General features: G+C 41.9%; 1 protein-coding gene across 4 annotated transcripts; it reads right to left on the bottom strand.

Moving 5' to 3' along the window:
- Positions 1 to 985: 985 nt before the first annotated feature.
- On the bottom strand, positions 986 to 16,811 carry stox2a (storkhead box 2a). 4 transcript variants are annotated; one of them, XM_026360612.1, is made up of 4 exons: positions 16,203 to 16,811; positions 8,494 to 8,646; positions 3,841 to 6,370; positions 986 to 1,833 (listed from the first exon to the last, which is right to left on the bottom strand). In XM_026360612.1, exons 1-4 carry the CDS (start codon positions 16,561 to 16,563, stop codon positions 1,632 to 1,634), a joined length of 3,246 nt encoding a protein of 1,081 aa, XP_026216397.1. In that variant the 5' UTR covers positions 16,564 to 16,811; the 3' UTR covers positions 986 to 1,631. The 4 variants fall into 4 exon arrangements, with proteins under 4 accessions (XP_026216397.1, XP_026216400.1, XP_026216401.1 ...); XM_026360615.1 differs by lacking the exon at positions 16,203 to 16,811 and adding an exon at positions 10,048 to 10,286; XM_026360616.1 differs by lacking the exon at positions 16,203 to 16,811 and adding an exon at positions 8,838 to 9,413.
- Positions 16,812 to 17,994: the final 1,183 nt, after the last annotated feature.

The following is a 17,994-nucleotide window of genomic DNA, read 5'->3' as shown; positions in this document are numbered from 1 at the left end:
ATTGATTAAACTGCTGATTATTGTTGGGATTAACTTATTCATCAAAATGGAGAAAGTGTAAATGCCTATCAACACTTTTCTTGTGCCTAATGTTCAGATATTTGTTTTTCCTTTCAATGAAAAGAAGCAAAATCCTCAAATTTGGTCAGAGTGGTTAGCAATTAATTCTTCACAGAATTACTAATAGTTTTTTTCTCTAGATGGATGGATAGATGGTTTTGCTAGATAATACTTGCACTCCAATTTTCAAAACCAAGCAGGAATAATTAAATCTGGAATTGAAGTTTCCAACATGTCTGCTGTGTCTACACAGTGCTACTACTACAGCTCCCACAATGCACCGTGTGCAGCGCTGCAAGTAGCGGTTCATTTAGCTTAATCTAGCAGTAATAAGTCCTTGAAAAGCTGGATCTACAGAACATGACTGTAGTAAAATGACTGTCACAAGTTCCAAAAGCACGTGAAGAAACACAGAAAATGTTCATATTTAAGACCTTTTTGCATAAAAAAGATGAATAATCTTAAAATAGTTGCTATTGATTAGGAATGTAAAATTTAATTTTAGAGATTGACAAATAGTTTCTGAGTATCTACTAGAAATAGCAAATTATATCTGAATGAATTGAGCCTTTAATGTATTTTAACACCATAGTTGTAACAACTATGGTTAGTTTTTTGAGGAGTTGAGAAGAGAAAGTGAGAAATGAAAGCTCCACATTTTTTATATGAACTCTATTCTTTACACTTCATAAGCATGTACCTGTAACAACACTGAAACGTCTTGAAAGCCCCACAAAGGAAACCTGTAGAAATACTGTTTTGTCAACTTCTATTTTCAAAAGTAAAGAAAACTGAACAAACTTCTTGTGCTGAGGAAGACCATGTGATAAACTAAAACCACCGAACGGGGCTTGTGGTGAGATTTTCTTTGTGTTCCTTGATGTACATGAGTGTGAGGTGCAGTCCAAACAACAATTTGGTCACATAGCATCTTTAATACCACCATTATAATAATTAGGATATCAAAAGTATCGAGTATACATACATCATTTGCATTGCGGTACACAAATCTGAGCTGATTTATGTTTTTATATCTTTCATTCGTTGTTCTCAGAATCAACTTTTATTGTCTCGACATTGTGCTGATACATTGAATCTTCCTGAAGAACTTGACGCTATTTCAGGAAGGAGAACATTTAATTGGACAAGTATTGTTAAGTAATATAAAAAGTTTTTTTGATATTTCCAAATGTAACTTGAATCCTATAGTCTACTACTTTCCAATACCAATAATCAAGAATCTTGATATAAGCCAAACTAGAGTCCATGTCACCAAAATCAAAGTACTTCAAGTAGGTTTCTTCACCTACAGTGGTCTTAATATTCAGTAGTTTTCTTCTCTCTTTTGCAGTAAAGTTCTTGAAGCTGTGGGAACAGTCTCTTGAAGCCATGCCTGTTTTTGTAACAGTCCCAGTAAATGGATGCTCAGGAGTCTGATGTTGTGTGTTTGTGTGTTGTGTGTGTGTGTGTGTGTATTTGTGTGTTGGCTGAGGAAAGCGAGGGTTAAAATGGTGAAACACCTCACTTCCTCTCTCCTCCACCACCTTCATTGTCTCAGTCTGTGCTGTCTGTCAGACGCTGGTGATGGAGGCCAGGCAGTTCGATGACTTCTGGAGTTTCTCGGGCTGTGTGGTGGGGGGTTCAGGGATGGCGCGAAAGCTGAATGGCAATCCGATACTACTGGTGCCAATGTGGCCTGGGCTCAGCGCTGGATTCTGCCGTCTATTGCTTTCCACTATGCTGGATGTGTTGGATGCAAGGCTTTCACGAGTCCTGCACAGGAGACACAACATAAAGTCAAGTGTTTGGTATAAAAAATACATCATGAATGTAACTACCCAGTGAAAGATTTCACATTGGCTGTAGCATTAGTGGTGCTTAGAAGTGGAACAGGGAGAAATATCACCATCTCTAATATATACGATGCTGTTTTCAAGCATATCTTGACAAAGAGAAAAAGCAGATACACTGTAGTTACTGACAGTAATAAAATGTACATAGCACTTCTAGGAAAACTGGAGGGAGGGAAACTAAGTTTTACAAATCAGTATCAAAGCCTTTTAGTATTGTTCATCAGAAAATATATGTAGAAAAAATAATAAGAGCAGATGAAATAGCTTTCTAACTAAAAGCCATAAAGTTACAGTAACTGAATCTTTTGACCACTTGGGGGTCGGTGAACACAACAATGACATTTTATTGTTAAAATAGTGATTCTATCAGTATTTAAGCTGATATAAACTTGTTAGCACACAATTACGTATTTACAAAGCCAACTGATATGGAGCTCCATTATCATTTGAAACCAGATGGTAAATATAAGTCCAGTATTTACTCCGTTTTTGGTCTCTACCAACGCTTTTGCTACTTAATCTACTATGTTTACTAGATACACTCTGAGAATGTGGTGTTTGGCAGGTTTTGTAAAGCTTTTTAGCTGCAAGCTGCAGCCGAAAATGTCTCTATAAGTGTGAAGAGAATTATGTTGTGAGTTTGGTGGATACAGATTCTCTATGGTTTTATCACTGTGAGTGACTCCATTGGCCACAAACTGTTTGCACACTATTTAATTTGTAGTTATTAAAAAAAAATTGATTATTGACAATTTAATCACTTCCAATAATTAATAATTGACACATAAATGTGTGTCACAATATTTATTAAATTGCTGCATTTGGTAACACAACATTTTTTCTTCACCATATGTAAAATGTGTGAAAGGGACATCTAGTTAATTTTCTACCTGAAGATCATCTGGCTCATCACAATGAATGATGAGTGACAGATGCTACTCAGTTTGTTTTAAGCCAACCTTTAGTACAACACCTTTAGTACAGTACTTTAATACCCCTTTAATTGTCTGGTAAATTTCAGTGATTCAAAGTGCTACACTGTGTTCATGTTTCACTAAAGGAGTCAAACTAGCTGGTTTGTACATTTATCTGATAAGTAGATAAATCATGTCTGCTGCTGTCAGTAAGACATTTTAATCAACTCATTGTGTTCCTATGTAATTTACATGTTCATAAATGGTTCCTCTTATTATCATTGTACTGTGAAATTAAGGAAAACATCACTTCTTGTTACACAGCTTTCAAAACTGCCATCATGATATATATTGATATAGATATATAATCTACTGGACTGCTGTTAAAACAGGACACTGGTAGGCCTATCGAAAAACAAGAATGGAAAGAAACATAAATAGACACAGGTGGCATGTAACAAAGGGTACTGGGTAGACTTGAAACATGGGTCATTGCTAACCAATGGGCTGTAGGGACGCCCTCATTCACAAACTTTATATGTGGTAAAATGGGAACAAGCTTTCAAAAGATGTTCTTGAGATGAGAGCAATAATGATTTGCAGTGTGCACATACTTTAAATCTGGATTGTGTACTATAAGATATCAATATACAGTATCTGTAATTATCAATAATTAATTAATATTATTCAATCAGGACCTGAATTGGATTAAACCTTTTCAACCCAGCTTTGTAAAAGATACAGAAGGTCAATCATCTGACTTTGGGAGCAACACTAGTAGCACTGAATACAATAATAACAATTAAGACTGTTTGGCTGCAGAGTTAATAGCTACCATCATACCTTTCATCTAGCTCTGAGATGCAGAGAAGCCTTGTTAATTCTGCTAAGCAAGGACCATTTGTCGATAGTTTGAAAGCAACCCAACATTTAGGAATATTTCTGTCCCTCGTGATTTCTGCTTAGCCTTCCAAACACACTTCCACACTTTGTGTTTTCATTTCTGCACATACCTGGGGGAGTTGAATCCACTGTCCACCGTGACGCTGCTGCTGTCCATGCTGTCCAAACGGGCAGAATGGGCTGACTTCTGGCTGCTGCTGTTCTCTGTCTCCTTGGGGCTGAGTAAAGTCAGATTGGTCTCCAGCTTCCTCTGCAGATCATGGTCCTTCTCCCGCTCCAAGAGCCACTGCATGGTTCCCTCCCCACCACCACCACCACCACCTCCACCGTTACCACCCCCTTCCCCATGGTCTTTCTTGTCCTCTGCTGTTGCCAACTCTTTGTGCGAATCCTCCTCTGCCTCTTCCTCTTCCTCATCGTCTGATACATTATAATAGTCAAAGGAGGCAGAGGGGACTGTTGGCTCTAAGCAGCCCTGTAACACTGCAGGTGACGCTGAGGAAGTGGCTGAATTGGAAGGCTGCTGGGGCTCAGGATTGTCTAGGGCCTCTGTTGATTTGGCATGTGAGGCTTTCCGCAATGTGCCAGACTTGGTGTAGCTGCTGTCCACGTAGCCTGTGGACAAGGCATTGTGTGGAGGTTTGAACAAAGTGTCCTTGCTGAAGATCTCTTTCCTCTTGATCACAATACCGCCTCCACCCCCTCCGGGATCTACATTGTGTTGATGTGGCGTCAAACGGGCATTTTGCACCGGCTCTGGTGTCTGGCTTGGCGTCAGTCGCACCGAGCTGTTCTGTCCCTTTGCTGCCGACAAGTCCTCTTTGTACTCCATCGTGTGAGGAGAGGTGAGGTGAGGCGTTTGGCGGTCAGCCGGAGAGCCCTTTCGGAGTCCCCCTGATGAGGTTAATGTGTCATATTCTGATTTTGCCTGAGGCGAAGGGGCAGTTAGGATTGTTTCATTTGATGTATTGCACTGGAAGTACTCATCTGTTGAGGGCTTAGGAGAAAGTCCCATTAGCTCATTGTACGTTGGCAAGCTGTCTCTGCTCTTGTTCCTCTCCATCGTACTCCGGATCCTCGACTCATCCAAACTCCCTTTCCCCAAATCAGGCACATTAAAATCAGAGTGGAACTTAGCAGCGGAGAACATGATCCTTGAGTAGTGGGAGGACTTCTGTGTGGCTCGTAGGGTGCCATCATCAGTGTAGTAATGACTACGCTCCTCTGGAGTGGGTTCAAAGTCTTCTGGCGCACCCAGTGACGGTCCCTTGAGGGAGTTGTCCATGGACCGAGATCGTTCTTTTGCTTGATCGGACCTCTCGTGACGCGATTTCCTGTCCTGATTGTGACTGTGACTTCTTTGCACTCTGGACTGGCACGTTCCACGCGATGGCTCAGGGAAGGGCATCTCCGTCCGTCTTTTGGCTAGCTCCCCAGAAACGTCCCACTCAGGGGTAACAGGGCAGTACGATTCAGTAATGTTGGGGTTGCTGTGGACCAGGTATGCTGCGCCTCCACTTCGCCTGCGCTCCAAAGTGTACATAGCCTCCCGAGGCGAGCGAACTAACGAGTGGCTAAAGAAGCGGTAATCCCGCTCCATGAACACAAGATCCCAGTTTGAACCCTCGGACGGGTCTCCCCTGGAGGTCCGGGGTTTGCTATGAGAGCGGGACTTACCATGAGGAGCCCTCCGGTGCCCCCTCCCCCTTCTGCTGCGTGCACTGTGCTGGGCCGAAGACCCTGCCTTGTTCTTCTGCGTACGCTCTTCCTCCAACCTCTTCATCACAGCTGTGTGCCTTGCCACATTCTCAACTGTTAGATCAGGGTTGATTCGGCGGATAATCTCCATCTCCACCTCACGGGGTATTGGTGTCGTGGGCACATCCTCGTCACGAAGAGGCCACTCCTCTGGGGGGAACTGGGCTGAGAAGGTGGCCAGTTGCCTCATTTTGTCCTTCTTGAAACTCAGTCTGAAGAGCCTGAGTCCAAACCTTTTGGATTGCTTCTCGCCACTTCCTCCGCCACCACTTTCTTCTTTCTTTTTGGTCAAAGTGTCAGTTTTATAGGGAAAAGAAGTGATACTTTTACTCTTGTCGGCTAAATCTTGAGGTGGCGGTTGCTGCTGAACAGGAGGGGAAGTGGGAAGTGGGGGATAGGGGTATGAAGGCGGTTCTCCTCGATGCTCCTTGGCTGACGTGCTCGGTGGAGGTTCCCCACCGTTGTGATCCTTGGGTGGTTTACTTTGATATGAATCTCCCCTGTGCTCCTTAGGTGACTTACTTTGGAGCGCAGATGCGTGTAATCTCGACGAGTCTTCACGATAGGAATTATATGAGTCGTGATTCTTGCGAGGAGGCCTCTCTCTCAGGCAGCCAGGTGTGGATGGTGTGACGTTGCCAGACTGAGGCGAAGTGCATTGCTGAGGCTGCTGCTGCTGTTGTTGCGGCTGTTGCGATTGGCGCTCTGGCAGCCGGTCATCCAGGTGGTACCACTTGTTGCTGGTTCGGATGAGGGAGGGGGTGATAAAGTAGGTCTGGGGAGTGACAATGAAGTAGCCCTCTGGAGTTGGGTAGATCTTCCTCTCTCGCACCAGCATGTTCAGAGTATGTCGTAGAACCTCTGAGCTGGGTGTAGGCACACCTGCAGGAAACACAGATTAGACTGAGTTAAAGCACAGTTTAATAGATTTTCAGTGAAGAAACTCATAGTTAAACCTCTGTAAAGGATGAATAATATATTTTAAACAAGTTATAGAAAATATGTCAAGGGACTGTAAAAAACGGTTCTTAAAATGTTTCTAAAATACAGCTTTTTCTAAAAAATTCAGAAAATAAGCAAAACAGTGTTGTAATACTGTAAATATAATACAGTAAAATAGTGTGATGTTTTACATAAGGATGAAATTGTTGAATGATGATTCAGTTATCCAGATCAGGTTAACCATGTTAGGCTGGTTGTTAAGTAAAAACATTTTTTATCTCATAACAACACTTTATTTTCAGATTTTTTACAAACATGATAAATTTGCCATTATTTAATAATAATTAATCAAACTAATCAGAATAATAGTTTAATTTTAATTTTCCTCTAAATTCAAATAATGTTTACCTAAAAATAAATAGTATCACATGTTGTAAATATTCTGCATCTTATTAATTCCTTTTCTGTCTTGACATGTTCGTTTATCTTGAGTGAAAATTAAAAATTCAAAACTGCCACATTTTCACCACTACTATGCATCAGTACATTAAATGTAGATATTTGATTAATTGTGCAATATTTTATTCATATTTCTCTAGAAATGTGTAAATTCGCTGACATATTTAGTGTCTTTAGAAACATAACGACCTCACTAGAACTTAAACTAAACTTATGCTGCTTTTAATTTTGCCTGACGACGGAAATCACGAGAATTATTTTGTTTTCTCTTTTTTGTTATCTTCAGTTGCTTTTAGGAAACATTAAATGAGTATTTTTATCAACTTTGACTTAAATGTAGCCCTACCTCGGCTCACATAAATCTCCACCCATATTAATGAATGTCAGTGCTTGTATTTCTCTGATGTCCAAATTTAATCTGTATGTAAAAGCAGTTGGAACTAAAATTAAAAACTAAACACTCTGATTCCCAGAGGACTATTTAATCCTAACTAAAAAGCTTATATATGTGTATATATTTCCAAATCAACATTAAAAGCAGTCTATTTTTAAACAACACTACACATAACCTTTGTCTAGCAAGACCTGGTGTTGCTTGACGTTACATCACCCTGTGTTGTTTTTTTCACACAGAAATTATACAACCTATAGGTTCAACTCCTTTCCAACAAACCACTGCACAGAAGCAAAGTTCCCATTTAAAATGGACAACTTGGTTGTTTCTATGCTAAAATAAAGTAAAACTGACCATTGTTTAAAAAAACTAACAAAAAAAAAACAAAAAACAGGTGAAGTTTTTGCTTTGCACAGTTTTCGAATTAGAAACTCACCGTGAAGACTGATCATAATATCTGAAAATGTTACTGACATGATGTTATGTAACTGATGCTGGTCTGGGTATTTTTTAAGTAAATAAGTTTAACCAGCCAGCTAGATACCAAAATGATCACATGAACAAATCATAAACAATGATTTCGTGAACAATGGACATTGTGTCTCTCTATGACTTAAGAGAAAGAACAGAAACAGTAAATAAGTAAAAAAATATAAAGAGGATCCTGGTACAGGAAGACACTGAAGGTGATGTCTTCAAATGTCTTGGTTTGTCCAAATGTCCATCATATATGACAGAAGAACATCAAAATCATCATGTCTGAGAAGCTAGCACCAGTCACTGTGTGCAAATTTATACTATAACATGAGAATCAAAGAAATAAATCAACCAATTAATTTTCTGTCAATAAATAATTGTTTAATCGTTTAACTCGTTTCAGCTTTATTCCTGAATTATTATGATGTTATTTGCAACATGAAATACCTAAATTCTAAATTCATACCACAAATGTGTCATGAACTGATGTTTAAAATGTCTTGCTGGAGACTCTATTGATGAGGATGATCATTGTAAAACTGTAATCACTGAATTAAAAGATCAGGAAATCAGTCCAACCAAAAGAAGTACATGTATGATATATGTTATATTCTCCAGCCTAGCTGAATTACTTTCATTTTTACAATGAAATATGCCAAATAATGAATTCAAAAACCAGTTTATGCATGCTATAGTGCAGTCGCATTTTAAAAACGAACTACGGGCATTGTACCTGGGAAGCTGGCAGTGACGTGCTCCACCAGAGCCTCCTGGTTAACAGGCTTGTGGGCAGAGTTCATAGCAGAGATGGCCAGGCACAATATCTCCCCCAGCGGGATGAACTGTGACTGGCTGATAGGTGACATACTGATCGGAGACACGTCACCTGCGGGAGGAGGAGGCACAAGCACAAGATCATGAATGAACAGCAGTCGCAGCGTGTGAAGCTATGATGTAATGGTCAAACAGCAGCAGCTTGCATGCTGCCTGGAAAGGCTCCACCCCTCCTCTCTGAGCTTCCTTAGCTTCTCGTATGTTAGCAAAGCCAAGCGGCTGCTGCAGCAACCGTGAGATCACCTGATATGGTCTTTGCAACCTCCTTATCCAAATAGCATCATCTGACAAAGCGAAAAAAGGAGCTTCCACGATCCGCCACTACGTCAAAACCAGCATAGTGGAACTGAACGACTCTGACACCACATGCAGAAAATTCTCTGTCGCCTTTGTTGAATTAAGCTGGCTTTGCTGTCAGCAGTAGTGAGAAGTGAGATCATCTTACAACCAGCTCATCTGAGAGCAAACATCTGCCCTGATAAAAGGTTGTAAAGCAACGCACCCAATCCACCGCTGCAGCATCTGTGCATTACTGACCCTGTGCTCTGACCTAAATCTTTTACTGATTCACACGACAGGAAGTGCAATATAAAACCTCTCATTCTTTATTTCTAATTTGATTCGCGTGGTAGTTTACAGGATCCCTCGTGGCTTGATTGTCCATTACTGTTCACAGTTCTTCTACCTGTGTTGAAATCCGAGCAGGGCCCTGCCTCCTCACCACACACAGCTGAATGGTCAGTTAAGCAACACGATGACGTTATCTCTGCTTAGTATCACAGCTCCTTAAGCTTTATGTGGCTTTGCTCAGTTTCTAGTAAACATGGGAAAAACTGGATCTGCCAGTGGATTAGTCCAGAAGAAACAAAGCTACGGGTACAGTAGCATCAGCATATTATAATGAAGCATAGAAAAAAAGACAATATTTATAAGATGAAAGAAAAGAAAAGCTCTGATTTTGTTAGTTAGGACATTTCTTTGTGATGTGCGTTGACCTCAAAGCTGCTTTGTAACCTCAACAGCCACAAAATACGAATCTGTCACACAATTTGGTGCATAGGTGATGCAATCCTACAACTAGTCAACGTTGGGATGTTATCTATCATAAAAACACCTTAATGGTTAAGAATATTTTTTAATTATGAGTCAGAAAAGGAGAAAGTCAAAGGAATTTGGACCCACTGAGCCACAGTTTAATTAATTTCAAAACAAACCAAAAGGGGCCTATATAATAAAGTTTCAGTGACATAATTCAAAATATTTCTGCTTCTTGTCTCTTTTGACACACTGGATCAAGGGAACGTCATTATCAACATTTGTGGCTTGATGACATGAAAATATTGCCCTCTGTGAACTGTGCCTCTTGTCCCCACATCAAACGGAGCCATTGCTAACTCTGAGCATCTCTGCGTAGAGAAGGTGGAGTTTGTGGAGGTGGGAGTGTCTGACTCACCTGGCGCACGATAACTTGGCGGGGACGGAGAAAAATGAGGAGGAGGAGGGGGAGGAAGATGCTGCTTCTGCACATGGATGTCTTTCTCACTACGCGAGAGATTGTGCTCCAGCGGGCGTTCTGTTAGCTCCGAGCTGGGCCAGGCCCGTCGCAGATTGCTGCTGCGGTTCTTCTTCATCGTGACCCCTTTACCAGGTGGCCTTCACCCCCCCGGGAGCTTCTGGGATAAGGTGGGGGTGGTAGTGGAATGGGGAGGAGAGGGGAAGGAAAGAGGGAGGTTGGGGAGGGGGGGGGGGTGTGCAGGGGGAGGTCGACCAACCTCAGGCTCAGTGCCTCCCCCGCATCAGTAAGAACGTCCCGCTAGAGCGATCACACACCAGACATGGCAGGAACCAGTGTGCACCTTCACACACATACACACGTCTCATTTACATCCACGAGCGAGCTACAAACGACCGTGTTTGCACTGTGGGTGGTTGTCATCGGCTGCTGGGCTCTCCCTGGCTGATCTAGAGTGGTGGCAGCGGCGGCGGAGGTGCAGGTGATTGCGCGAGGCATCACCCTTTCATCAGCATCAGTCCCAGCCACCATTTGTAGCATCCCCATTTGCATGCGTAGGGAGGCACATTACGTAGCCGCTCTGATGTGGGAGGAGGGAGCAGGAGAGAGGTGGGGGGGCAGGGGTAGAGATGAGGGAAATGGGGCATTGGAAGCAAGGAGGACGGTGAGAAGGATTTCAGAGGAGGTTTTGGGATCTGCTTGTTCCTTTTGAGTAGAAGGCAACAGGGGTAGGAAGGGAGGGGATGGATGGCTGGTCAAAGATACAAAGCGTAAGAGGTCCAGTCTTCGACAATAGCTCAATTCACCACAGGAGTGCTCGGCCAATCCTACCGGAAAACAAAAAAGCCCACTTAAAAAAACAGAAACAAAAGCTCCATTCACCCTAATGGGCAGTGAAACCTCAATAGTATGCCAAGCAGTGGAGACGCCACGTTCACCTCCATCTTTATCTGATCAAGCACAAGACCCCATCGTCCTTTCGACAACAGCACACCAGGAGAGGGTGGGGAGAAAAAAATGGAGAGCATAGAAATAAATAAATAAATTCAAGAATAGATATCCACCGTTTCCCGCAATCCAACGGAAGAAGCTCCCGAGCTGATCGCTGTAGCATCCATTCATTAACAGGAGGGGGATGCAAACTCCAGTCAACGGCAAATCTCTTTCAACGCTAATGCTGCAGCTGCTCCCAGCACCTCCAGGAAGGGTGTGTGAGTATGTGTGTGTGTGTGTGTGTGTGTGTGTGTGTGTGTATGTATGCGTATGTGTGTGTGAGAGAGAGAGAGCGAGCGAGCGAGAGAGTGTGTATGCGCGCATCCGCCTGCTGCGCGTGATTCTGCGTGAGCATGCATGCGTCTGTGTCTGGGTGATTGAGGCTGAGGGGAGGGGAGGAGAGGATGCGAGAGAGAGAGAAAGAGGGAGAGAGAGAGAGAGATCGAGGACATACATAAGGCAGAGAGGAGAGCAAATATCAACAGCTTGAAACACACACACGCACACATAAAGAAAAAAAAACATGTTCAGCCCTCAGAAGATGTCCAGGGAACTGGGAAGAGCTCCGAATCTTTGGCTAAATTTCCATCCTCAGCCTTTTTCCCTCACTCTCTCTTTAGTACTCGCTGTGCTTTTGAAGGATGAGGGGCCCCTTAAACCACCATGCCTCCCCTGAAGACCTGACAGAGCCACAACACGCGGGGATCATTGTGACGGGGGCCGATTAGTGTCTTTCTCATCAGTGTTTTCCACCAGTTGATTCACTGCTCCTACTGTGTGAACAACAACTCAACTCCCAGTAAAAGAAACCAAAACATCACCTTAATCACGTCCAGAGTGGCAGCTCCTGCTCGCTGCAGACTCCTGCTGACTCACATGTGTGGAGTGTGAATGGATGGTTGGAGGGACAAGAATAAGGAGCAAAGTGAGAGAGCAGGACGGGGCACGGGCGGAGGGTGGTGGTGGTGGTGGGGGGGGGCGGTGTCACAACCAATCTGCTCCAGTTCACTGATACCAAAGAGAAAGAGGAGAGGAAGGGAAGGAGGGGTGAGGAGGATGAGGAGGAGGAGGAGGTGGTGGAGGAGGGAGAGCAACACCACGCCAGCCATTTTATTTCTCAGTAGTTGCTGCAACAGCCTTTGTTGCCATGACGACGCAAGCCGATGATCTCATAGCTGTTACCTTTGAGTGCAGCTCCCTTAAAGAGCCAGTTACTCAAGATGGAAAGCACACCGACGCCACACGGACGAGGACCGACCGTCGGTTACATGACGAGAAAACACCGACGCCCCTCTCAACACGCTCTGCAAGACACAGTTACACAAACAGCATCGTGTCCTGATATTATCAACGGCGGTTCTTTGTAGAAATCGTGTTTAGTCTTGTATCTACAGGGAATAAAGGACCTGAATTCGTGCATGATATCCTCTGGAAAATCTCAGTGGTTTCAAATATGTGGAATGAATGATTTGTGGTTTATCTGATTAATAATCAACAGAAACTAACATGAGAAACATTCACTGGTTCTCATATGTATATATTTGCAGCATTTCTTTGCTGTACATAATTGTGAATTAAATATCTTTGAGTTTTGGTTTATTGGTCATCAAATCTGAAATATCAAGTCATCGCATATTCATGGGAACCTTTTATTTTTTTAGCTAATTTATGACATTGTGTAAAAAACTATTATGAAATAAGTAAATATTCAGTTTACCTAATGATTAAATTAATTGTGCATTACAGGCCTTGAGGACTTAATAGAAGCTATTATTGGTCATTTCAGGTTCACCACAGGTCATGGTCTTAACAGTCCACGACCTACAGAAGTTAAAAAGGCGACATGAGCATGTTACACGGTCACTGTCTAGCAGGTGTAATGTTTACCATAGGTGACCATCTTATATTTGTTTGTTAGCTTGTTAATATTAGCTGTAACCACCAAGTACAGCAGAGGCCTATGGGTCACTAGTATCTGTTCATAAATCAAAGTATTGAACAAAAAAAAAATTAACATCTAATAGTCATGGACCAACTTATCAACACCGCCATCCACAGAGCCTCATACAAACCTTTTAAAGCTATAATGGGGTCCATTCTCCTATAATAGTGTTTCACCTGTGTAACAAATGAGACGCAGCACACTAAACTAACACTAATCGGATGCAGACTGGATGTTACCTACCACTCAACACCAAGTATTTGTGGCCTGTTGCAACCTGAACCAACTTCCATTTCTGCCAGTGGTCTGCCCTCCAGTGGAGCACGTATGAAAACACACTCTTAATGCCAGACCCTGAATGGAGAGACAAAGTCACAATAGCCGACATAACACGTCCTGATGTTTACTGCAAGTCCCTCTGCTGCATCATCATTTCCCCCAATTCTCTGCTGCAACCCTCCCTTCCTTCCAATGGAGGACTCAGCTATAGCAGTGTAATAATGTTTTCCTGAACAAATGCTCCACTTTTCCTTCCTTAGGAGCACACACTCCTCCCACTCTATTGTTTATACTGTGCTAACGGATACAAAGTCCCTCAGGTAATCAGATTGAATCGGCACTTTGTTTCCACACAGCTAAAAATCCACAACTTTTGTGTGAATGTATTAATCCTGCTACTACTGTTGGCCCAGGCAGGCAGGTCTCTAATCTGCTTTATGTAAAAATGTAGCAGCATATGAGGAAATGCATAAACATCTGACATCAAAATCAACCTATTAAGACCTACTAAGAAGTTAAACAATCGTGTTTTGAATGTTAATTACTCTTGAAGACTTTAGTACGGCTCTTAATGACACCTGTGACCTTCACAGTGTTTTGTATATGAACTGTCCATAAAAATTGTTCATGTTTATTAATAAAATACAATATCATCATCATTCAACTTGACATTGTATTAAATAAAAACTGGCTACAAGCATAGCTATTGTAAAAATAGCTGATGTAAATTTGTCTGAACTTTGTTTGAACTTGTCTCACATAATAGCATCTTGAGTCACACAGAAGCGTGCAGCTCACACTCACACTACTGAATCAAAACCACACAGAGTTTAATATTATTACTAGTCCTGCAGAACTTTTTCCATAGTTTTCTGGATGTTTTAAGCTTAAAAAAACGAAAATGATCAGATCTATAGAAATGTTTTGCATGCGTGAGCTCTCAAAGAGGCAAAAATGGTTAAAAATTAACTGCTATTACTACGGAATTTACACAAACTTACTATTAAACTAAAAATGGATGACGATGGCCAACATGACACACAATACAAAACAAAACACAACCAATGACTTTCCAATTTTAAAAAAACTGGACATTTTTTCATAATCTATATTAGAGTGTTATGAAAAACTGTATCAGCATCTCATTTGCCTCTGCAGACAGAACATAAGCTCTGTTGGTTTAGGCATTATAGAGTCTGGTGAGTTATTAGCTATGAGACAAACATTCCAGAGCTTTATCAGTGTTTGCTTCAGTAGTGTGAGTGAAGTTACGGCACAATTTCTGATGGGCAGGCACAAATAAATCAGCTTCACATGATCACAATCTATCTCTAGCTTTACCTGGCATTTATTGGCTATAACAGACCCTAAGACACTGCAGCTTTTCAGTTCGATGTCGTTCAGCTCAATGTAGAAACGTGACGATTTATAGAGAAGCAGAGAAGTCAGAACCGGCACATTCCCTAAAATGTGCCATTCAATCAGAACATTTAAGAGTCCAGCATTGTGCCTTTGCAGAAGTTACACAGTTTGCAATGAGACACACTTCATGGACAATCCCAGACTTTCCAGAAAGTAATCAATTTGTACTTTTTTGCAGATAAATTGAAAGAATACAAAAAAACCCACTGCAACAGGAAACTGTTCAGCACAAGTGTTCTTAAACCTTTTTCTATGAAACCCCCTTAAGTCATGTTTTTTGTGACCCAAGATAACACAGCTGTGCTGCAGCTACTAATTACCTGTGGCTTTCTCACCAGAAACACCGTACCCATCACACAAACACATCTAATCCTCTGTTAATATATGATTAGTGCAGCTTTAAATGTCTTTTCTCCGAAAAGCTCATTTAAAACATTATAATAATATTTTCCTCCTCTGCAAACCGTGCTAATTTTAGCCCCAAGGCATTAACTAGTGTCATTGAACTTGGTCGTGCTGTTATATGGGTGTGTTCGTCGGCTTCATGCCACGATCAATGGGCTGAGCAAACAAGTACTGAAAATGTAAAACTTCTTCATCATACCTCACTTCTGCTCCACAACTTTATTCTGCAGTTTGATGCTTCACACTGACAGAACAGACGATCTGCACTGACGCTCTATTGTGAAACAGACATAAATAAGATGATCTACAGTACGGTATTCTGCACACGTCTCTTTCATTTGAACACACAAACCTGTCTTGGCACATACATTAATTATGGCCTTGTCAAAAAAAAAAAAACGATGACTATTAGATGTGGGAATGCTGAGCTGGAGTAGAACTGGGCTTCAGTCCTGGCTCCTCTATCTCAATGACTAAGCCTACAAGATATGAACAAGCTGAGGTTAGAAGGTGAGATGCTGCCTTAACTCATGTTTTATTGCCAGCTCTGACTGGTTTCATGCAGCCTGCAACTATCACCAACTGTTAGCGCCAGGAGGAAAACTACTTCAGCTCCCAGTTACAAAGGAGGGTCATGTTAGGTGGCATGCCACTCAGCAGCATTAAAGCAATGTGGAAATCAGCACAAAACAATGAGCCGAACCCACAACCCCCACAAACTGAAGGGAAATAAGTCAATTATAAAATCTTCTGTTTCCAATAAGAACGACATCAATTCAACACTTTCTTTACCAAAGCTGTGCCAAGTGGTTAAAACACATCTTATTTAACTGAGAACAAGTTCTTAACCAAATAGTGTCAGTGCACAGGCGGAATAAATAAGCCTCTCTTATCTCTTCATCATTTCCTCCATCATCATCATCAACATCATCATCAAAACACATCCACGTGGAGATGAAGAGACAACTGTAACAGTAACAGGTAACAGTGTGTTCATAATGTTGCTTTATCCCATTAACACCTCAGTGATTCAGTGAGGGACAAACACACCCACCTATGCACTTGATCTCAAAGCCCTGTGGTGGTTTCAGGGTCCGCCTGGTCCATCCGTTCCTGAGGACTTGAAGATGGATTTCTTTGCCCTGGATCAGCAGCACATGCTCGTGTATCCAGCCCAGGAAGAAGATCTCAGACAGAGCGTGTGTCAGCGCCTTGTTCCAGAAATGCTGCATGTTCACAGCTTTGAAGTTGGCGAAGACCTCGTAGCCGGCGTGATGCTGCGAGTTTACACAGGGTGGTGGTGGTGATGATGATGATGGTGGTGGAGGTGATGAGGGGTCCTCTCCAACTTCAACGCAGACCTGCGACAGCACCAGAGCCAGAGAGTGCGGAGCTATCTGCAGGAACTTCTCCATTCCTGCCTCTGTCAGAGTTCATCCGCACGGAAATCTCCACTAGTTATTCTAAACTCTGCTCCATTGTTTTCACCACGCACATTTTTACGCCTGTCCAGGAGTGCTCGTTAGTCTTTACTAGTTTAAACACGTTAAACTACAGAACAAATGAGGAAAAACACACTGTGCTGATCCAGAATCTGCAGCACGACGTCAGAAGCGTTAAACACAGGTGCTGCATGGTAGAAGAGGGAAATGAGCAACCTGACACTCGGTCCACTGCAGCCGACTGTCCCACACCGCCGGAGCGTTAGGGCCGAGGGAAGAGGCGAGGACTGGTGCTGCGTTCAGGGGCTGCACGTAAACACTGGAATAGTCTTATGTTTAATGTCTAATGTTTCGTTTTAGAGTTTATTATATTGTTATAATATCGTTTTCTTTTTGGTTCAACAAAGATATCACAAAAAAAGCCATGCAAATGGAAACACCTGTAATAAACAACTTTCACTTCAGATGTTTGTTGAACATAATACAAAAATGTAAAAATAATGGTTTTATGTAAATGTATATATGTAATAAGCTATTTAGATATGCTACCCCCCTCCACCTCTCTCACTGCTGATGACTTTGCCATCTTATTTCTAATATTTTTTCCATGTCATTTACCTACATTGAGATACAAACATTGCAATATCATGCAATTCACAGGTAAATAATCACATTGAATAATTTCTTACAATGTACCTTTAAAGAGCAGCATGACTACAGTCTATTACAGCGTAGTTTGATTTACACAAGTAAATCAAGTATTTACTGTTTATCTGATGGCAGAAATCAAGGGAATTCAAGGTATTTTAATTCAGGTAATTCTGCATCAGCTCATCAGCACCTCCACATGGAACAATACAGTGCTGTTCATACAGTCCACAGACTTAACACTGTGTTCAAGTGCATCAGCGGTAGTTACTAAACACACTGTTTTCTATTTTTACACAGTTTAACATCAGTTTAATAAATTTGTAATAACAGCTTTCTTTTTGCAAAAATGCCATTTATGTTTTTTTAAATCTGGGAATATGCTGCTTATCTTGGTGCAGCGTTATAGTAAGCTGAATATTTTTGAGCTTTAAGTTGTTGCTCAGCCAAAACAAGAAATTCAAGGAGGTCTTTGTGCTGTGGGACACTGTGGTGAGCATTTTTACAGGTCTCTAATTTCCCTCAAACTCGTTTAGGTAAACTGCGTCTTAGTTGGCACTGAAGGAAGCTGAGGCCCAGTTTTATTTGGCCCTGGGCCTCAGGATCTGGTGGCCCAGTTCTTCTCACCTCCAGGCATGCCAAATCTGGTGTAATCCTGCCTGTTTACACTCACAACAGTGGACACAAATAGACCCTAAACGGTGTCTGTACAGGTTAACTCTAATGCAAAACACTTAATGACAACAAGCTCTTTAA

The sequence above is a fragment of the Anabas testudineus genome, chromosome 1, assembly GCF_900324465.2.
Source record: "Anabas testudineus chromosome 1, fAnaTes1.2, whole genome shotgun sequence".
In the NCBI taxonomy this organism is placed as follows: domain Eukaryota; kingdom Metazoa; phylum Chordata; class Actinopteri; order Anabantiformes; family Anabantidae; genus Anabas; species Anabas testudineus.
This window is presented reverse-complemented; position numbering and strand designations above follow the sequence as displayed.

Bases quoted from the DNA above. Each gene is read 5' to 3' on its own strand.
- stox2a (XM_026360612.1), bottom strand. From the start codon at position 16,563: ATGGAGAAGTTCCTGCAGATAGCTCCGCACTCTCTGGCTCTGGTGCTG. The intron at 8,647-16,202 runs GTGGGTGTGTTT...CTCCTCCCGCAG, and splicing joins CTTTGAGATCAAGTGCATAG to GTGACGTGTCTCCGATCAGT. The intron at 6,371-8,493 runs GTACAATGCCCG...TGTTTCCTGCAG, and splicing joins CGTCACTGCCAGCTTCCCAG to GTGTGCCTACACCCAGCTCA.